Source organism: Paroedura picta, chromosome 3, assembly GCF_049243985.1.
Source record: "Paroedura picta isolate Pp20150507F chromosome 3, Ppicta_v3.0, whole genome shotgun sequence".
Classification (NCBI taxonomy): Eukaryota; Metazoa; Chordata; class Lepidosauria; order Squamata; family Gekkonidae; genus Paroedura; species Paroedura picta.
The window spans coordinates 158,076,656-158,099,230 of record NC_135371.1 but is presented as its reverse complement, the minus strand read 5'-3'; the positions used below and the strand labels follow the sequence as shown (position 1 = coordinate 158,099,230).

Below are 22,575 nucleotides of genomic sequence, written 5' to 3'. Positions count from 1 at the left end.
ATGGCCTTGAAGGTGAGGACCAGTACCTTAAGCCAGATCCGGTATTTGATTGGTAGCCAGTACAGCTGCCTCTTGTGGCGCAGAGTGGTAAGGCAGCAGACATCCTGTCTGAAGCTCTGCCCATGACACTGGGAGTTCAATCCCAGCAGCCGACTCAAGGTTGACTCAGCCTTCCATCATTCCGCGGTCGGTAAAATGAGTACCCAGCTTGCTGGGGGGTAAACGGTAATGACTGGGGAAGGCACTGGCAAACCACCCCATATTGAGTCTCCCATGAAAATGCTAGAGGGCATCACCCCAAGGGTCAGACATGACCCGGTGCTTGCACAGGGGATACCTTTACATTTACCTTTACAGCTACTGGAGGATTGGGATGATATGGGATCTCCACGGTGCTTGAATAAGAATACAGGCAACTGCATTTTGTAGCAATTGTCGTTTCTGGAGCAGGAATAAAGGTAGGCCTGCATAGATAGAGTTTCAGTAAGCCAGCCTAGAGATGACGGTTGCATGGATAACTGTGGCAAGGTGCTCCAGGGCCAGAAAGGCGCTAATAGCTTGGCTTGGTGGAGATGGAAGAATGCCAGCTGTGCTACTCTTGTGCTTCCATAATTAAAGAAGCGTCAAGATTCCTGACCGATTGTGCTGTTTTAAGTTGCACACTGTTCAGGTTGGGAAGGCGTGCTTCCTGGTCTGACCCTTTCTCGCCCAACCAAAGGACCAGTCTTTGTATACCAACCAGATGACTGCATACCAACCAAATAAATGCAATCGGTATTGGTGAAGTCCTTCACAGCATGGTCAGGACTTTATTAGAGAATCCAGCTATCAGGAAAGGGGCCATGCCGTTTTGTGACCTGGACTACTCTACAGAATGACCACCAAACATACAAAAACTGGCTATCGTCATAGTGACTACTTCAGTAGGTGGTGCACTGAATTTTTTGTTTTGTGTGTAGTTCCTTAGGCAAACGTTGCCCACCCATATTGACTTGGCTACCACCAGTGAGAGAAGACACTGAGAACATACACACAAACTTTGGGTTGTTTTATGTGGGATATTCACTAGCGTCTTCCTTAGTTAATCCAGTAGCAGGAAAGAAAACTGGCATAGTATAATGGGTGGGACTGGAGACACTTAATCTTTCCTGCAGGGGCAGTGCCAAACTCTCTTGATGCCATGGTCTATGGTCATCATCCTTCTGTGTTAATAAAGGTAAAGGTATCCCCTGTGCAAGCACCGGGTCATGTCTGACCTTGGGGTGACACCCTCCAGCGTTTTCATGGCAGACTCAATACGGGGTGGTTTGCCAGTGCCTTCCCCAGTCATTACCGTTTACCCCTCCAGCAAGCTGGGTACTTATTTTACCGAGCTCGGAAGGATGGAAGGCTGAGTCAACCTTGAGCCAGCTGCTGGGATTGAACTCCCAGCCTCATGGGCTGAGCTTCCAGACAACATTTCTGCTGCCTTACCACTCTGCGCCACAAGAGGCTCTTTCTGTGTTAATAGCCTCATCCTATTTCGACATTAATGCATCAAGAAGCAAGATTCTACTGACAAGCAGTTAGTCATCAAGGGCACACAAACCCCCACAGTTGAGCACTGAGTGGGGTGCTGGCTGCCATCCAAGGGTATTAATATTTAACAGCATATTTCCTTATTCGACATCCAGTTTGGTTCTACTAAGGCTGGTCTGCACAGAAGCATATCTTGGCTTCATCTTAATGTATGCATGGAAAGAAAATGTTGTTTCTTTAAAAAGAGGTCAATTGGAGACAGATTTCTAGAGCTTGTGCGTGGTCACCCTGCTTAACATGCAGCCATAGTTCCAACTTGCAAAAAGGAGACCATTGTGGCTGCAGATGATGACTCCCAATCAAAGGCAGATGTCATACTGTGAATGGGATACGGACTTCAATGCATATCTGAAGCATTTATTGATCACCACAAATAAATTCCATCACACGTTTATTTGTAGTCTCACCTGCTACTAAGACAGGTTCCATAGACAAAAGCTAAATGGAAAAAATTAAGGTGTTAGGACTATGAACCTAAACTCCCTCAGGGGGTTCTAAATCCGATGGACTTCAAACAGCTGGAATGAAGGCATGCAGTCTTAGGCTGTTTCTGCACAGATGTTTTGCTTCATCTTGGCTTCCTAACAGCCAGTGGCACGGGGCAGAAAAGGGCCCCAAACTGAAAATCTTCCAGAAATGGGTTTAACGGGCCCCTGTGTATAAATACAGTCTGTTTATCTGTAATTGCCAGACAGGGCTGTTGTGCTGCAAACTGATCTTGTTAGGCTACAGAAGAAGAGCTGTTAGTTTGTACCCCAATTTGCATTTCCCAATGTAGTCTCAAAGTGGCTTACAAACACTTCCTCTCCCCACAACAGGCAACCAATGAGGTAGGTGGGGCTGAGAGAGCTCTAACAGGACTATACCTTGCCCAAGGTCACCCAGCTGGTTGCCTGTGGAGGAGCGGGGAATCAAAACTGGTTCCCCAGATTAGAGGCCACCACTCTTAACTAGTACACCACCCTGGCTCTAAAGTTGGGACATGAAGTATTTATTTATATTTTTTATTTATTTAGATTTGTATGCCGCCCTTCCCTATGGCTCTGGGCGGTTTACATAAAACGTTTTGGAACATTTACATAGAACACTCTCAAAATCAATATAACAATATAACAATAACATACCAACTAGAACAGTATTTTAACAATAACTTTGACACTCCCTCAGTAGGTTCGGTCTGGGGGGGACCTGTAGATGTTATGGGTCAGTCGGCCTCACCAAATGTCTGGTGGAAGAGCTCCCTTTTGCAGGCCCTGCGGAATTGTGGAAGCTCCCCCTGATCTCTTTGGGGAGCTCATTCCACCAGGTGGGGGCCAGGACTGAAAAGGCCCTGGCCCTTGTTGAGGTCCGACGTGCCTCTTTAGGGCCAGTGATCCACAGCCTGTTGGAAGTGGCAGGGCGTAGCACTCTTCTGGGGGTATAGGCAGGAAGGCAGTCTCTCAGATACACTGGGCCCAGACCACGTATGGCTTTAAAGGTGATTACCAAAACCTTAAGCTTAATCCGGAATTCAACTGGGAGCCAACCGAGTTCTTGGAGTACTGGCCGGATATGAGATCTCCACGATATCTTTTAGTGAGAATCTTGGCTGCGGCGTTCTGCACCAGTTGTAGTTTCCGGATCAAGGATAAGGGTAAGCCTGCGTAGAGCGAGTTGCAGAAGTCCAGTCTGGAGGTGACCATCACATGGATCACTGTGGCTAGGTGCTCTGGTTCCAGGTAGGGCGCTAGTAGTTTGGCTTGGCGGAGGTGGTAAAATGCCAGCCGTGCTACCTTTGTGACCTGGGCTTCCATTGTAAGGGAAGCATCCAGGATCACATCCAGGTTCCTGGCGGAGTGAGTCACTAGGACCTGCACACCGTCCAGGGTGGGCAGGCGCGTTTCCTCCCATGGTCCCTTCCTACCCAACCACAGGACCTCCGTCTTTGCAGGGTTGAGCTTCAGACGACTCTGCTTGATCCATTTTGTCACTGCTTCCAGGCATCTGGCTAAAGATTCTGGGGGAGAGTCAGGGCAGTCATCCATCAGGAGGAAGAGCTGGGGACAAAACCCTAGTGTGTGTGCATGGCTTAGGTTTGTGGGTGGCAAATTTGTCGTCTTCTGCTAACATTATTTCAATATTTAGTCAATTCAGAATTGGAACATTTTCCCATTCCAGTTTCCCCAGGAAACCTTCATCATGGTTTACAGCAGCGCTTTCAGGAACATTCACATGACGCTTGTCTCTATTTATCCTACTCATGTTTTCCACTGCTTTCCTGTGTGATGCAATCCTTTTGGCAATATTGCCGTCACAGCACCGCAGAATGCAAAATGAATGGGACGGCATGCATCTTGGCAGGTCCTGCGTATCTATATTGCAAAGAATGACTTCTCCAAGATGGTGCTAAATTGCTTTTTCTGGAGAAAGATTAATGAAGAACACACACTTTTCCTAATAAATGTTTAACAGGTCCTGATGGAGATAGTTGATGCCAGTTTGAAAGAATGGGAGTTTACTGGTCTGTGTATGGGAATTAACTAGTGTGTTTGCCTTAGATAAGGGTTTACAAGAAGCTCTGCAGCTGACGATATCCTTTGTGTAATACTGACTGGTTTTGGTACAACAACAAAAAGCTTTAACCTATGAGGTGCCCTAACCTGGATAGCCCAGGCTAGAGTGATCTTGTCATATCTCAGAAACTAAAGATTGGCAAAAACAGGTTTGAAACTCAGTTGATCAGCTTTTTAAAAACAACAGACATGCTGTTTAACTGGGAGATGCTTCATCTAAACATGCTTTTGTGAATCTCTTATGTCAGCCTCAGCAGTAGAAGACAGGAGACTCACTTTGAAGCCCAGCACCTATCAGAAGAAGAAGAGATGGTTTTTATACCTCACTTTTGTCCCTGTTGGGGGCATGAAGTGTCTTACGTTGGTAAACCTCTCCACCATTTTATCTTCACAATCACTCTGTGAAGGACATTAGACTGAGAGAGTTGAGGCCAGTTTGGACAAACAAACATATCACTGTAGGGCCTCCCTTGGAGGCAAGTCACACAGTCCCCCCTACCCTCCCCCTTTTAACACCAATCTGGAAATCAGAATTTATGTCACCAATTGTTTGGCTATTCTTAACTGTTTGAATTGTTTTAATCTTAGTTATTAATTGTACCTACTGACTGATGTGAACCATCCTGAGACAGCAGTGCTGATAGGGGCATATTATAAAGTCAATTATAAAAAGTGTCACTCGCCCAAAGTCACCCAGTGAGTTTCCATGGCATGAGTGGGGATTCGAACCCGGGTCTCCCAGATACTAGTCCGACACACTGAACCATTACACGGCTCTGGCTGGCTGTTCCTGTACAAGGAAATGCTTCTCTGCTGGGTACATGACATCACTACAAGAACAACCGAAAACAACTGTAACACCTTAAGGCTAAAATATATTTTGTTGAACAGGCTTTAATGATCCAGAGTCATCAGATAAAATGCAGAAAGTACAAAAAATGGGCTCAAAAGACAATGAACAGCAAAAAGTGCAGAAATTTCAATGCTTTTCCTTCTGATTCCCCTAGTTTCCCCCCCCCCTTGTATACCTAGGTAATCTATATCTGCCAAAGGACGACACATATACATACGACAAAGTTGTTCTAGCTCATGAAAGCAGGCGCCACTATGCACCTACTAGCTTTTAAAGGGCCAAAAGGCCTCTTCTTTAGAAACCAGTCAGCGCCAGTACTAAATATAGCTCTAGATCTTGTTGCGCGATATGATAATTTCATCATCGCACAAACCAGTTTTTAAAATTTTTCTAGCTGAGGGCTGTACAAATCATCATTAAGTAGACATGAAATATTTCCGTACACCCAGACCCTCAATTCTGAAGGCGTTTTTTTTAAAGACGGCCCCATGAATTGTTTTCATGTCTCAGCTGTGTTTTGAAAATTCTGCCTTTTCATTAATAACTTTTAACATTTTAGGTCTTTATTACTTTGTAAGCTGCCTTGGACAAGTTCCCCAGATAGGCAGCATACACATTTTCCTAATAAATAAATGACAGACATTAAATTATTTGTAAATCACTTGCTGTAACTAATTCCTTCCGAAAACTCAACGTATGAGTTCTTTCTGTTATGGATGCATCAGACTAACACAGCAACCTCTCTGGAAATCTTTTAGCCTGAACTAGGAACAGGAGCATTACAATGAGATTTTTAAAAGTAATTGTAATAAATGCTCTTTAATATGCTAGCATGGGTGGCCAAACTCTGGCTCTCCAGATGTCCATGGACTACAATTGCCATGAGTCCCTGCCACTGCTGGGAGGAGCTCATGGTAAATGTAGTCCATGGACATCTGAAAAACCAGTTTGGCCACCCCTGCGCATGAGTGCATTTAGGTTTGTTTGTACACTGTCATATTGTATACAACCAAGATTAAGCTCTCTGAATCATGTCTCCTTCCCTGGCTCCAGCAGCAGCAGGCCTGCCTGGAATGACCACATCTGCCTTTAAGATTGCAGATGTTTTCAGACAGACGACATGTCATGCTTTGAACAAACACTGCCTCCTCTGTACTCTGATGCCAGTGATGCTGCCAGTTTGGATGGAAATTTTGTAGTTAGTCACATATTTCATATCCATGGCAGGGCTTGTGTACTGCTCTTGTGGCCCTTGAAATGGCTCCCCTGCTAAGAAGAGGCCTTGTATTTTTCTGGCTGCTCATGTGTTTGCCGTTTGCTTAGCTAACAGGGCAAGAGCCTCAGAAGCATGCAGACCCGCGAGGGGCATTGCTGCCAAAGCAGTCGTACACAAGAACATGGATCTGGCTTTAAACCTTTGGAGAGAGAGAATTTTTAAAATTTAGATCAGGCTTTCTCAAGCAGGGTTTTTTTTTAAACCCAGGGGTATCTTGATGGCCCTGGAAGGGTTTCCTGGATGGATGGGAGTTAATGAGAGACAGAGAGAGATACACACACATAAATGTGTTAAACATTTATTGGGTGATACGACCATATATGAGCCTCTTTTGGCGCAGAGTGGTAAGGCAGCGATATGCTGTCTGAAGCTGTCTGCCCATGAGGCTGGGAGTTCGATCCTAGCAGCCGGCTCAAGGTCGACTCAGCCTTCCATCTTTCCGAGGTCGGTAAAATGAGTACCCAGCTTGCTGGGGGGTAAAATGGTAATGACTGGGGAAGGCACTGGCAAACCACCCCGTATTGAGTCTGCCATGAAAACGCTAGAGGGCGTCACCCCAAGGGTCAGACATGACCCAGTGCTTGCACAGGGGATACCTTTACCTTTTTTTATGACCATATATGGTCATGTCAACCCACCCACCCCTCCCAAATTGGCCAATGATAGGCTTGGGGTGGGTGGGAAGGAGTGGGAAGGGCCCCAAGTGGGCGTGTACACAGCAATGCTTCCCATCCATGTTCAGCACAATCGAGCCCCTTCTGGAATTCGTCAAAGCCTGAAACATGTCCCTTCCCAACAGGGACACAAAGAAGCTTATAACAATTGTTCTCCCTTCTTCCTTTTCATGCTCACTAAACACCACTGTTAGGTTGGCTGGGCTAGGAGCGGCCCAAGATCCCCCTCCCCCTCACTGCTAGCTTCCACAGCTGAGTGGAGAATCGAACCTGGGTCTCCCAGATCCTAGTCCAGCACTCGAACCCACTACTTCACGTTGCCTGTAGCCCTGCTTGCGCTGCTATTACCATGAAAAAGACTAAGCACAGTTACAGGAAACCAGCCGGCAACCGTTCTCATCCTTTCCTCTGAACACAGTTCCTTCGGCTCCCACTCAACCTGCCCTTCTGCTAAGTTAGCAAGATGGCAAGGATAACATTTTCTGGATCATTACTCATACTTTTCATATGACTGCCCTGCAAAATGACAACCTAAGCAAGAAAAAAACAACACCTCCAAAAGGATCTTAACCTTTAAACACAGCACTATCCAATGACAGCAGAAATGCTACCTAAAGAGCATTCTGTTCCCTTGATAGGAACAGGGCAACAGAGCTACGCAGGGTGAAATTGGGGCTTTCAGATAAGAGGGTATCATTCTCTGCAGAAAAGGCCACAAAGCCGATAATATAACCGGCACCCAGTTCATACAGCAGATCCATGTGAAGAGGTTATTAATTATAACAACTGGACTACCTGTATATGTCACACTGAGGCCAGTTCAATCCAGTGCCCTTTCCCAGTGGAGGCCAAACCTGTGTCCTTGGAAGCTAATTAGTTAGGGGGTAAATATAGCAGCCCTTGCCTCTTATTTGTCCCCAGCATGTGAAATTCAAAGGCATAATGCCTCCCTAAGGCAAAGATTTGTGCCATTAAGTTCCTATATAGCCAGATCTTTAGAAGACAGACGCAAAAGTTTGACACTTTCTAAAAAGACGAGAAACTTATGCTTCATTCCTCAGACACACTTACCTGGCAATTAATTCCCCTGAAACCGACTGGCCTTGTGTCCAAGACAGCATGCTTGTAACTGTCTCAAGTCACATGCAGGCAGAGTCACCACTGCCTAGCTCCTTTTCCCAGAGAGCCCCCTGTCTTTCTCATCCACTACAAAACCTGGACTGGAATCTCTTGTAAAGGCTTCCATGCCCAGGAGTACAAGCGACGCTAAGGGAACGGATCCTCGGGGAAGAGGGAGATAACAAAGGCAGGGGTTAATGATCACCTTATTTGTTTAAAACTGAGAAGGAATGTCTGTCTCCCCCCCCCCCCCAGGTCAGGCTGACTCCCAACCTTGACTAGTTTGGAGAAATATTTAATCTTTGAAGGGAGTTTTACAAGGGGCTTCCACAAGCAGCTTACAATGGCTCCCACTTCAATGCAAACCCCAGCTGAATTCCGGACTTCTTCCAAACTACCAATTTGCGGAAAAACTGGAGAGAACATTCCTTTCCCTTCCCTCTTTTTTAAATGTACGCTTTATGTGCAAAATGGGAATAGTCACATACTTTAGCAACAGACAGGGAATAGGCAATCAGGGTTGGTGGCATTTCCAAGCTACTTCATAACCCACACATTTACAGACAGACACAATTTATTTTTCCCCCAACTGCAATGTAAAGTGCCTCCAGTGACTTTGAGAGGTACTAGCAACAACCAACAAACCTTGTAGCAAAGAATACACACTGAGATACATTAGAACAGGGGTGGCCAGATGTCCATGAACTACAATTCCCATGAGCCCCAGGGAATGCAACTCCCCTGGAAAACCTTCTCCCCCAATAAAGTTGAACCCGTTCCTTTAAAGACATGGCCAGATTGGTTTGAAGGCATACTGGGCAGGACTGCAGACCTTTTTGCTCAATCTTTCAGGAAATACACCCACTCATAGAATGAGACCCCCTCCTCCCAGACTATATTCTTTCATTCAGGTTCTCATGCACACTTTGTTAATTTTGAACTGTTTATTATGGTAATAAGCCACACTTCTCAGTTCTATACTTCTCGTTTATTCTAGTTTCCTCCCTCTGGTGTACCTTGGCTCCACCACTATCAAGGAAGTAGTGAGCCATGTCATACAAAAGTTCATCCCTTATCACAAATTCTGTTAGCTGCTGCTGGACTCTGGCTCTTTTCTCCTGCTACAGCCGGTCTTGCACTAACAAAGGACACACACACTCTCTCTCTCTCTCATGTACACACTACACATGCATGCACAACAGACAGAGATTGTTGTTGTTGTTATGTGCGAAGTTGTGTCCGACCCACCGCGACCCCATGGACAATGATCCTCCAGGCCTTCCTGTACTCTACCATTCCCCGGAGGCCATTTAAGTTCACACCCTCTGCTTCAATGACTCCATCCAGCGACCTCATTCTCTGTGGTCCCCTTCTTCTTTTGCCCTCAATCGCTCCCAGCATTAGGCTCTTCTCCAGGGAGTCCTTCCTTCTCATGAGGTGGCCAAAGTATTTGAGTTTCATCTTCAGGATCTGGCCTTCTAAAGAGCAGTCAGGGCTGATCTCCTCTAGGACTGACCAGTTTGTTCGCCTTGCAGTCCAAGGGACTCGCAAGAGTCTTCTCCAGCACCAGAGTTCAAAAGCCTCAATTCTTTGACGCTCAGCCTTCCTTATGGTCCAACTTTCGCAGCCATACATTGCAACTGGGAAGACCATAGCCTTGACTAAACGCACTTTTGTTGGCAGGGTGATGTCTCTGCTTTTTGGATGCTGTCTAGATTTGCCATAGCTTTCCTCCCCAGGAGCAAGAGTCTTTTAATTTCTTTGCTGCAGTCCCCATCTGCAGTGATCTTGGAGCCCAGGAAAATAAAATCTGTCACTATCTCCAGAAAGAGATATACGTGTGAATTTATGAAGATGCAGCACACGTACATATATGTATTGTGCAAGTACACATATACAGATAGATTAGGCTCCAGTTCTCTGGTCTTAGACAGCCAGCTTGGTGTAGTGGTTAGGAGTGCGGACTTCTAATCTGGCGAGCCGGGTTTGATTCCACGATACCCCACATACAACCAGCTGGGTGACCTTGGGCTCGCTACAGCACTGATAAAACTGTTCTGACTGAGCAGTAATATCAGGGCTCTCTCAGTCTCACCCACCTCACAGAGTGTCTGTTGTGGGGAGAGCAAACGGAAGGGGATTGTAAGCCGCTTTGAGACTCCTAGTAGAGAAAAGTGGTATATAAGAACCAACTCTTCTTCTTCTTAGGACAGGAGCCCTAACTCAGCACGGCCTGTCATTTGTGGGGATGCCTCTATGCTTGGGTGGAGACAGATGGAGCTAGTAACAGGTCTCTTTTTATTACTGTACTCTACATTTGGGAATGCCCTAATCTTAACATTCTTATCCCCTCTCCTATGTTTTTCAACTGGAGTTGAACCCAAAGGACCGACATCCTGATAACTTTATAAGCTTGTTGTTCTAGCCAAGCTCTCGAATCGGCTACGTCTTCATTATACCGCATGTTCGTTGGATAGTTTCATGAGGCTGTTTGCTAATTTACTCTCTCCTTGTCTATGTGCTCTGGTGATTCCCATTTCGTTGCATCTGAGGAAGCACAAGGAAGCTCGCACCTTGAAGAAAGCACTGCTGGTCGTAAAGGGGCCCCTGGACTCAACTTCGGCTCTGCTACTTCAGGCCAACAAGGCGGCCCACCTGCACCTCTCTAGGGACGCTCAGAGCATCTACACGCCCCTTTTAGACACACCAGCAGCTACCCTCGCAAAGGACCCTCGCTACGTCCTCACCCACCTGGACGCCCCCCCCCCTCAGCCCCCCGGAAAGAATCAGCCTCCAAAAGCGATGCTCAGCCCGCCCGCCCTCACCTCAGCCAGCACCGCCGCCGCTCCCCCCAGTCCGGAGCCCGTCCGGTTCCATCCCATTCTCCGGCTCCTCTCGGGAACGGCACCGCCCCTCCTCGCCCTCCCTCATTGGTCCGCTTGGCGACCATAGACGACGGAAGAGAGAGCGGCCCGGCACTGGGGGCGGCGCTCCCCCTGGTGGAATTGCGCCGGAAAGACAAGGGGTTCGGCTAGAGAGGCCGAGGCGAGGTGGCGGCGTCACCCTCCGGAAGTCCTCCTGCTGGAAAGGAGGGAGGGGCGTCGTTGCTGCTTGGCGCGCGAGCCCTGGCTGACGGGGCTTGTCTCGGTTCCCAAAGCGTGGTCCTTTTGGCTCACTGCAGCGGGAGGAAGTGCAGCGTGCGCTTGAAGCCTCAGGGAAGGGCGGTATATAAATGGCATAAATAAATAAACATGTTTCATTGCTTTGTCAGGGAAAGGAGTACCTTTTTGGTGAGTACCCCCTTTAATCCCTGAATTTCCCAACTGGTTTATAGACTTGGTGGGATATCATAAGGTGTGAGCCAGGAAATTACTTGACCCTCTCCAGGCACCACCATCTACACAGGCGGGTAATACCAACTTACCTTATATGGCTTTTGTGTGGATTGCTGGGATATTGCAAGCAACGGTTCTGAGTACTTAAAGAAAACAAAATCAGTAGCATATTATTATTATTTCGACACCTCTTTGCACCTTCCTTTTCTTCCACCTTCACTTAAACTGAGGGCATCACTCCAAAATTTAGCACCGGATCCAATAGCTGAAACCAGGACATACTCTCACCAGCAGCATTTAGCATTTTGAACAAAGAAGTAAGCCAAATAATTGAATTGGTGGCAAACCAGTTGTTTGACGCTGCTGGAGGGACGACCTAGTGCATATTCATTAGAGCACTGCTCTTAACATGCTGGTGGAACCTGATTTGGGAATTAACCCTCGCTGACATAATGTATACAGAATTCCAAGTGGGGTGGATTGTTGTTGTTATGTGCGAAGTCGTGTCCGAACCATCGCGACCCCATGGACAATGATCCTCCAGGCCTTCCTGTCCTCTACCATTCCCTGGAGTCCATTTAAGTTTGCACCTACTGCTTCAGTGACTCCATCCAGCCACCTCATTCTCTGTCGTCCCCTTCTTCTTTTGCCCTCGATCGCTCCCAGCATTAGGCTCTTCTCCAGGGAGTCCTTCCTTCTCATGAGGTGGCCAAAGTATTACTGGCTTTCAAACTTTGACCTCCAATAGTGTCATCAACCTCAAGGTGGATCCTGCATTTTTCCTGGAATTATAACTGATCTCCAGAGAAGGGAGGAGTTCCCTGGAGGAAATGGAAGCTTGGTTGATAGCCTCTATGGCAACACATTTCTCCTTCCTTCCCTCTCCCCAGCCTCCTCAGATCTGGAACAGCAGCCAGAGTTGGCAACTCTAATTCAAGGAAGTCCTTGGCTGAATACTGCCAGCTTTTCCATGGAAAAAAAGTTAAGGTGGGACCCCCTGAACCACAGCTTAGGATAATGGGAGCCATGAAGACAAAATACACATGGAGAGGAGACTGCAGAGTGGACCGAATTGGGTATGGTTAAGAGGGAAAATTGGTGGGATCCAACTCTTGGACTCCTCCACCAAGACTTCCAATGCATTTGCTATGGAGTCAGTATGCATGGATTGATGAGATTGGGCTATCCTATCAAATGGTGTCAAGTCACAGCTGATTTATGGTGATCCCATAACAGTGCTCCCCATGTAGGTATGGATTACGGAGGATTAACAATGATAGACAGGCTGTCTTGCAGGTAGCTTGCGGTAAAGATATCGGACAGAGGATACTGATCTTCCTGGTAAGGAAATGTTGGTAAGTCTACAAGGAAGGACTTGAGGTTTCCCTAAAACCCAGTTTGAAAACTGAGGGTAGATAAACATTCCAGTTCTCACACAGGAAGAGCAAGCTATAAAGGTTTGTGAACTGATCAGGCCACTCAGTTCTGTTCACTTCTGTAACAAAGTTAGGAATATACTGTATGGCAGAGGCCCATGGGAATTGTAGTTCGTGGATATCTGGAGATGTCCAGCTACCCCTTCTGTATGGCATCTTGCAAAGGGAAGGCCTACCTTAACCAAACTTTTAGAGTACTTTCATAGTGTCAAACATAGTAACAGAAGGGCGGGGAATCAAACCCGCCTCACCAGATTAGAAGTCCACACTCCTAACCACTCCATTGCAAGGGTGCAACTCCACTGCTAGTGGTACTATAAATTATCTTAAAAGTGAAACCTGCCATATCTTAACTTGAAGTCCTCCAGGACCCAAGGAGATTCCTCGACCTCTTGATACAACCATATTACTAAGAAATCCCATGAGAATTTATTTACTTTTTAAATAGATTGCCATTTTTTAAAAAGGAAAAAACTAAAACCACCAACTACCCAAAATACCAGGCTCCCTTTATAAGGCAGTTTAAATATGTAACTCAACATAATTAACAGAATATTTAAAAGTTGAAAACTGTTGTCAACAGTTTATCAATGTAATGTTAATTGTATGCATTCCTGTTATTACCCACCCTGAATCAACTGGAAAGGGCACGCTATAAAAATAAAATTATTATTATATATAGTGTTGCACCATCCATCAATCAAACAAGCATCAAAGAAAGTAGAGTAAAGAACAAGTAGAACTAATCTAAGTAACAATCCTAGTAGATTTACAGTGTGATCTCAAGAACACTTCCCTGGGAATAAGCCCATTGAAGAGGCCTGACTGGGATCCTGCATAAACCTGCTCTCTCAGGCTGTCACTGGGTCTTACATCTGTGTCGTCATGCATAGGATCTCTTTGCATAGCAGTCAAGTCAAACTAGATGCTACAAAGCAATCGAAACATTGTATGGGCTGCCCAACAGAAGTCCCAGTTCAATTTGGGTGGCTCTTTTAACTTTGCAACCCAAATAATAATTAACGCTAATACTTACTCAGCTCACAGTTTTGCATGGGGAGATGTTTCTTTGTCATCTTCCAGCAGCACTGTGAGCTTACATCCCAGAATGAAAACTTCCACACCTCCCTTGCTCTACAGCAAGTGTCTCTGACTGATAAGAACGCTTCAAAATTGCTTTTCTCAGCTGGATAATGGGCGGGTTCCTTGAAATATCTTGGAGAAACCAATTACACCTTTGCTTGGTGTTTTTTTTAAAGGCATAAACACAATCATGCCTCCCGAAGTTATAACTGTCCTCAGAATAATTATATAACCGACTCTCCAATAATTAATAAAGGATTAATTGGGCTCGAGAAACTTTGATCCCAGATCTTTAGTTGTTTGTTTGTTTTTCTCTTTGCTGATGCCGATGACTGTTGTGGACTTGGACACTGCAGGATTATTCCGGGCAAGTGTTAACTGATAGGACGAAGGGGATTTTATAAGCTGCTTGGCGAAAATCGATTAGGGTAGCATTCCGAAGATTAATGCAGAACATATTCTGAACTCTGTGCTGGTTCCTTCCTCCCCCACGTAAGCTCCAGAACTGGCACCCTTTCACATTTTCCACTATGGGTACGTGCAACCCTGATAAATCCCCATCAGGAAGATTAATAACATCATTCAAATCATATCAACGATGACTGGCAATTCAAAAGCACGCTGAAGACGGAGTTTATCAACTGACCTGAAGGTTTCCAGGAGTCTCTCCTGCCTCCTATGCATTGCTTCTGATTTAAAAAGGCTGAATATGCAAGACCTCAAGAACAGAACATCCACTGGAGCGGACCTGTCTAGGCAAGGCATCTATGGCAGTCTACAGAACACTGGTAGACGAAGCACCTTATCTACTAATTACAGCTAGGCGAGCAAAATGCCTGTAATTGCAGAGCACTGCATATACCCCAGCCTGAAAGGAGGACTTGTATTTTCAAGAGCTCTTCTGTGCAAGGATGCACATTGCACTGTCGTTGAGACACCTAATCCTCCAACACTAGGGTTAGAGGGCAGGTTTTGCCTTCACTCTAAGATCATCTCAAAGTTCAGTGTTTTACTTTTCATCAGAAGACTAGCAGTCAGCCACCGCTACGAAAGTGGTTAAAGAAGAGCTCTCATGGATACTTCTGAAATGGAAGTTGTATCTCCTACTTCCAATGAGCTTTCTCCCAGCACCACCTCATCCTGTGCTTTGCCACTTGCCCATAAAAGAGTGTGGTAGGACCTGACTATGCATGGGAGAGAGATGCTACCACTTAGTCCAATGAAGTTCCCAGAAAAATAACACGGTATTTTTTCCTTCTTTGCTTGCCATTAAATCGCAGCTGACTTATGGTGACCCCATGCAGGGGTGGCCAAACTGTGGCTCCCCAGATGCCCATGGACTACAATTCCCATGAGCCCCTGCCAGCATAGCCAATTGGCAGGGACTTGTGGAAATTATAGTTCACAGACATGCCTCTGCATAGGAATCCTGGACTTCCTTGGTGGTCTCCCATCCAAATACTAACCAAAGCTGACCCTGCTTAGCTTCTGAGTTTGGAGATTGGACTAATCTGGGCTGTCCAGGTCAGTGCATAGCAGTGATATCATTTTTTAAAATTCTTCTAAAACTGCAGTTTCCAGACTCTGTCCTGAGAAGCCCAGAACTTCCTAATAAGATTATCTGGATTACTCAATAAAATCAGAGTCGTAGCACCTTTAAGACCAACAAGGATTTATTCAGGCCGTGAGCTTTGGAGTGCAAGCACTCTTCGTCAGACTAAGAACTCCTTACATGACGGAATTTATAGCAAAAATCAGTTCTCTTACACCAGTAGACTGTGTCACAACCAAATAAAGCCAATGATAATCCTTTGTCAAAAAAGCTAATCAATGCCCTAGAATTCAGTGTACTTTACTGAAGAGAGCCAGTTTGGTGTAGTGGTTAGGAGTGTGGACTTCTAATCTGGCATGCCGGGTTCGATTCTGCACTCCCCCACATGCAACCAGCTGGGTGACCTTGGGCTCGCCACGGCACTGATAGAGCTGTTCTGACCAGGCAGTGATATCAGGGCTCTCTCAGCCTCACCCACCCCACAGGGTGTCTGTTGTGGGGAGAGGAAAGGGAAGGCGACTGTAAGCCGCTTTGAGCCTCCTTCGGGTAGGGAAAAGCGGCATATAAGAACCAACTCTTCTTCTTCTTCTTACAAAAACACAAGGAGAGATCAAACTGCCTTTTATCAGTGATCAAAGGCTCCCACCTCCTCATATGCTGCTTGCTCCATCCTTCTCTATTTGTATGCACTCGAAAGCTCACGCCCTGGATAAATCTTTGTTGGTCTTAAAGGTGCTACTGGACTCTGATTTTATTAAGCAGCAAATGGGGAGGTGGAAGCCTTTGATCACTGATAAAAGGCAGTTTGATCTCTCCTTGATTTGGTTGTGACACAGTCTACTGATGTAACATAACTGATTTTTGCTATATATTCCCTGTCATGTAAGGAGATCATAGTCTGACAAAGAGTGCTTACAATCCAAAGCTCATGCCCTGAATAAATCTTTGTTGGACTTAAAGGTGCTACTGGACTCTGATTTTATTGTGCTACTTCAGACCAACAGGGTTAGTCAGTGAGAATAATTTGAATTACCAGCAACTGGCAATACACTATCGCAATCTGCCCAATTGACATGACCAGTGCTACAGGTACCTGTAGCTGTGGAAAATGTGAGGCACTGCCAGGTAGAATTTGACTGTGAATATTAGTGGAGACTAATTAATAAATAAACAGGGATTCCTGAGAGCAGACAGGCTTCCCTGAAGATCAGCACATCTGACATGACAAATGATTCTCTGCAATGTGTCATGGCCACAGGGCTGGCAGCAGTGGCCCAGGCAGGTCCACCTGATCTCGCTGGTGAATCCTAGGGCACACTATGACCGTTTATGCACTGGAGGTTTCATGCCAGGCTGCAGGCTGGAGTTTTAGTTGTGGCAGGTTGCCACACCTATTCCTGCACCCACACGGGGACCATTTGACCTGGTATACCTCATCCACCCCTGATTTGTGCTCCTGCATGGGAGCTGGGGCAGTGAAGTTCCCAGTGCGTAAACAGTCTATCTGGGGTGCAGGTGAGGAAGAAGGAGTTGGTTCTTATATGCTGCTTTTCTCCACCTGAAGGAGTCTCAAAGCGGCTTACAGTCGCCTTCCCTTTCCTCTCCCCACAACACACAGCCTGTGAGGGAGATGAGGCTGAGAGAGCCCTGATATTACTGCCTTCCCTTCCTCTCCCCACAACAAACACCCTGTGAGGGAGGGGAGGCTGAGAGAGCCCTGATATTACTGCCTTCCCTTTCCTCTCCCCACAACACACAGCCTGTGAGGGAGGTGAGGCTGAGAGAGCCCTGATATTACTGCCTTCCCTTCCTCTCCCCACAACACACACCCTGTGAGGGAGGGGAGGCTGAGAGAGCCCTGATATTTCTGCCTTTCCTTTCCCCACAACAAACACCCTGTGAGGGAGGGGAGGCTGAGAGAGCCCTGATATTCCTGCCTTCCCTTCCCTTTCCCCACAACAGATACCCTGTGAAGGAGGTGAGGCTGAGAGAGCCCTGATACTATTGCTCAGTCAGAACACCTTTATCAGTGCTGTGGTGAGCCCAAGGTCACCCATCTGGTTGCATGTGGGGGAGTGCAGAATCAGACCCGGCATGCCAGATTATACGTCCATACTCCTAACCGTCACACCAAACTGGCTCTTGAAGGCCCAACTATAGCAGTCCTAATGAACTGTCTTCCTGGAAAGCTGCCTTGGATCTGCATTCTTACCCTCTACTGCAAATATCTGGGGTTCTTCGAAGACAAAAGCTCCAGGAAAGTCAGCAGGAAATCGCTGCTCCGAAACTCCAGGATTAAAACCAATCCATCATCAGGGGCAACAATAAAAGTCCAGATAAAACAAACAGTGATACAGCAGTGGCATTTAGCCATTGCCCTCAGGAGCCCTTTGGAACGTGGCAATCACAACTGCTGTTCTCTGGTGCTGCTGGATTTGAATCTCGCAGCCATCACAATGTGGTCAAGGGGCAGCTAGTATGACCAGCTTCCTCATACAGGGTGTTATGTCTGCAGGTTGGGTAGACACTGACACAGCTCTTCAGAAACAATCAACTCTTTATTAACTTCCACTCCAACCGGAAAACGAGCAGGGAACATAGGAATGACCCAAACTTATATGCAGTTTGGCTGGCCCACCAAATAACCTGATTGGTCCTTCTTGCAGGCTACTCATTGGTCCATAAATTCTTTTAGTAAGAGTAAATGGTTGGTTGATTTATGATTCCTCATTTGCATGGGGTATAGCATTAGCACCATCCAGTCCACCTACGTGACACAGGGACATGCAGTAAAGTGGACACCACTTCCAAGAAATCCCTGCTGAGCCTTGGAAGGCCCTCAGGGAGGAGTCTTCCCCAAGGCACAGAACCTTCCTGAAGGGACCAGAATCATTTATATGTTGTTTGCCCCCACTTGGATCCTGTTGGGAAGAAGACCCACAAACAAAGACACACACTTTCCCACAGCATCATGCTGTGTATCTCTTGGGTTTCCTTTTTTTGTGTTCATGTGATCTTCCTGAAACCTGTTTTGCTGCGATGTTTTATGCAGCAGCAAAGATCAGGCTGATATCCTCCCATGTCAGCACCGCTTTCCCCACCTCAGCCCCCTGCAATGGCCATTCTAGCCCTGTTCAACCTGGCCAGACTTTTAAAAATCATCATAATACTAGGGAATGGGCCACACCTCAGTCGTAGAGCATCGTCCTGGCCTGCAAAAGGCTCAGTGCCTGAAATCTCCATTTAAGGACCAGATGTGGGCGATCCAGATTCACATCTCCACTGAGCCACTTATGCTTGTGTCCTTCTTTCAGCCTCCCAGGGTCATTGCTGGGAAGGAAAAATGGACAAGAGGGAACAAGCTACGATACCCTGAGCTCCCTGAAGGAAGGATGGGATTTTTAAAATGTGCTATAGGTAGGCATTTGAGCCAGGAAGAATATCGCTGGCCTCACTTATGTGGTCCTTCGATCCAAACACCTTAGGCACGTTCAAGGAAAATGGCTCCAGCATCTTTGCTTGTAACTTATGAAAGTTCCCTGAGAAATGACAGCCAGTCCCTGTGGCTCTGGAGTCAGGGTCCCATCAGTTGCTGCTAACAGGCAGGCTTCAGCTTTGACTTCTCTAGTCTATAACTGAAACCTTCAGCTTGCTTCCCTCTGGCCGCCTGAAGACCTGGAAATAAACTGGGTGACTTTTGTTCCCTGCCAATAACTGTGTCCTATTACACGAGTAGAGCACTGAATACAGAGAGAAATTCTTCTTCCCCTTCCACTGCACTAGAGTTCAAGGTCACCCTCCCCCAAACCCCAATGGGCAGCAGATCCATGATGGACAAAAGTGCTTCTTCACAGGACACATAATCAGCCAGTGGAGTTCACTGCCACAAAACATCGTGATGGCCGTTTGCTTGGCGTTTAAGTAGATGATGTGTTCTTTCCACAAGACAGGAGTCCCACCTTGAGTCCCAGTGAGAAAGTTTCAACTGAAGATAATGGGCCAATAATGCCTACTGGAGACCACTTCAGGAAATTATATGGGTAGGACAGCCAAAGTCCTTCCTCCTCCTGTGCTACAACCCTGACACATCAGGACCCAGTGCAATTCAGAAGTTGGATCATTCCACTGCACATCTGACTCTTAGATAACTGGAGGAACCCTTTATTAAGTCTGCAGGTTCAGTGAACATAGACTCCAAGTCTTCAGAACAGCTCTCTTTATTTGGCTACGCCAGCAACAAACTCCAAATACTGAACAGGGAAAAACAGGCAAACTCATGCACTTTTATACCTTTAAGGCAGCCCGCTGCTGCCTCTGATTGGCCCTAAGCAGAGCAATTGGATTGGACCTTAACAGGTTCCCTTGATTGGTTACTTCCTTGGCTGACAGAAGCCCTCATTTGCATCAGCAGCCAAATGCCCACAGACATAACACCCCTGACCTGGCTTAGGAAGAAACATGTCATCTAGTTTGGTCCTTTTGTGGTTTTGAAAAAGGACTCAGCAAATCCATGCAGGACAGACAAAAAACAGCTGGGTTTTATACCCTGCTTTTCATTACCCAAAGGTGTCTCAAAGCAGCTTACTTTCCCTTCCTCTCCCTACAACAGCCTGTGAAGTAGGTGATGCTGAGAGAGCTCTGAGAGAACTGCTCAGAGAGAACAGCACTAAGAGAACTGTGATTAGGTCACCCAGCTGGCTGAATGGGGAGGTGTGGGGAATCAACTATGATGTAGACCCAGCAGTGACTACTAGCCAGGATTCCAAAATGGAACCTACATGTTCAGAGGCAGTGGCTCTCAGAAAACTAGTTGCATGGAAGAAGGAATGGGAAAAGGGGTTTGGGCTATCTGCAGACGTCCTAGCAGTGTCTGTTGTTGGACTAGGATGACCGGAACACCTGCTTTATCCAGCAGGCCTCAAGGCTAGAAGGGGGAAGAACAGCAGGCAAACCAGGAAGAAGCAGTGAGTTACTTCACAGCGCCCTCTAATGGATGATGCCTGAAACAAAGCCCTCATGTTGGTTACCTACAAATGCAGATTTGGTTTAGTGGTTAAGAGCAGCAGCCTCTAATCTGGAGAATGGGGTTTCATTCCCTGTTCCTCCACATGCAGCCAGCTGGGTGACCTTGAGCTAGTCACAGTCTTGCTAGATCTGTTCATAAAGAGCAGTTCTCTCAGAGCTCTCTCAGCCCCACCTACCTTACAGGGTGTCTGTTGTGGGAAGAGGAAGGGAAGGTGATTGTAAGCCACTTTGAGACTCCTGTGGGTAATGAAAAGCAGTGAGAGTATGGGAAGGTGATTGTAAGCCACTCTGAGATTCCTTCAGGCAGTGAAAAGCGGGGTATAAAAATCAACTTGGATCCATTAAGCCTAGCCAAACAGACCAGCTGCACTATTTGCACTTTGTTATTCACCCTGCCTTCCCCGTCATTACCTTTTGACAGTAATGACTGGGGAAGGCACTGGCAAACCACCCTGTATTGAGTCTGCCATGAAAACGCTAGAGGGTGTCACCCCAAGGGTCAGACATGACTTGGTGCTTGCACAGGGGATACCTTTACCTTTTTTTTATTCACCCTTCTGTGAGCCAAAGCTACCTTTTGTCAGGCTGAGATAGCTGGTCCAGTGTAACACAGCAAGTTTCCAGGACAAAGTAGCAATTCAGAGCTGCATGTCCTAGCTTGGACATGAATGACTATTACAATCTTTATCTTCTTCTCCTTTACAAAGTCTTTCCCTCAAATTTACTACTCTTTTCCCCATATAACATTTTCATATAATGTAATCCTCCCCATGCTATTCCAAGACTCCTAAAGCCACCAAGCATAATGTACTTTCATTTTCCGTATGTTCTTCTGTTTCCTTTAGTTTATGCAAGTTACCCCATCAAAGTTCTCCCACACAAACTTTGATTCTTGTCTCCTGCAAACCCCATAGATCGATTAGCTCCATATCTGAACTTCCCTACAAAGGCCCCATCTCAATATATGTATTCTTCATAGCCCCTCTGTATATATGTGTGTGTGTATACAATACACACAATGTTTAAAATAATTAAATGAAACATTGCACATATAAGCACTTAAACAAGGAGGAGAGCTAATAAGAATTAGTCAGAGAACACCAAACAAAATAAGAAACCTGCTGGTGGAAGATAATGCTATAGAAAGACAGAAGAATACCCCTAAGGAAACAGCAAGGTGGATAAAAATCAAATGATTTTAAATTAAAAATCAGATACAAAATTTAAATTGAATTTTGCATGATAAAATGCTTTTTAAGGGAAAATCTACATAGCTTTCTATTTAAGATGCATTGTGTCCAAAGGTTTTCATCATAAATTAAGGATTGATGTTTAATTATGCAACATGAGACTTTGTATTCATGCAATGTTTATAACTTTTTCTAAATGAATTCATTAGGGTATGTAGAGATAAAATGCATCTTCTTCATAGCAATTAAAAACATAAGAGTTGAGAGACTTCATTTTTATTATTCTTCTGCAAAATTATGTTAGCAGAATCAACCCTGCACTTAAGTTCAATGAACAGAAGACTTGTTCTGGATAAGGAGCAGATGTTAAGAGCTAAAGGTGAGGAGAGAGGGACAAGCAGTACAAATGGAAGTCACTTTCTATAGGCAGAATAATCCAGAAGTCTTGAGATCTTTGCGAGCTTAACCTCATGGATGTATAAGAAAATACAAGAATACATAGGTGACATAATGCTATTTAAAATAGAACTACTCAAACAGCTATAGTTATTGTGAATGGTTATTTTTCTCCTCCCAATAAAGTACAGGAGTTGGGAAATATCTGTGATTTGGGAAAGGACCTCAGCGGAGTCTAATGCTATGGAGTCCACCTTCTAAAGCAGCCATTTTCTCCAGGGGAACAGATCCCAGGTCCCGCCTGGGGATTGGCATCTCTAGCAACAGACCAACTGGGCTGCCTTTCTAGGCTCCGCCTCTCTACGGCCCCCAGACAAAGATCTACGAGCATCACTTAATCACACGCACTGGGCGGAAGAGGAGGGTCTACACGTCTGCGAGAGACTGCTCACTTCCGGCTGCAGCCACACGCCAGGGGGCCTCCTTCGCGTCCCTTCCGCCTCACC

The 22,575-nt window shown here is 46.1% G+C and overlaps 1 protein-coding gene and 1 long non-coding RNA gene across 6 annotated transcripts in view; one reads left to right on the top strand and one right to left on the bottom strand.

Moving 5' to 3' along the window:
* The window catches only part of LOC143833304 (uncharacterized), a 19,934-nt gene extending 7,082 nt beyond the window's left edge, over positions 1 to 12,852 (top strand). The window contains exons 3-4 of the long non-coding RNA XR_013229586.1: positions 10,605 to 11,342; positions 12,278 to 12,852. This is a non-coding gene — a long non-coding RNA (uncharacterized LOC143833304). The remainder of the gene's footprint in view (positions 1 to 10,604; positions 11,343 to 12,277) is intronic.
* SLC11A2 (solute carrier family 11 member 2) overlaps positions 1 to 13,988 on the bottom strand; it is a 70,088-nt gene extending 56,100 nt beyond the window's left edge. For 2 of the 5 annotated variants that reach the window (XR_013229585.1, XM_077328928.1), the window contains exon 1: positions 13,860 to 13,988. Coding sequence is in view for 1 of the 5 variants with exons in the window: in XM_077328928.1 (XP_077185043.1) it covers positions 13,860 to 13,899 (40 nt within the window). In the remaining 4 variants the exon portion in view is untranslated. Of the gene's footprint in view, positions 1 to 8,004; positions 8,183 to 10,877; positions 10,989 to 11,476; positions 11,531 to 13,859 lie in introns of those variants that run through there. The other 3 variants (XM_077328932.1, XM_077328930.1, XM_077328931.1) reach the window with 3 other exon arrangements.
* Positions 13,989 to 22,575: the final 8,587 nt, after the last annotated feature.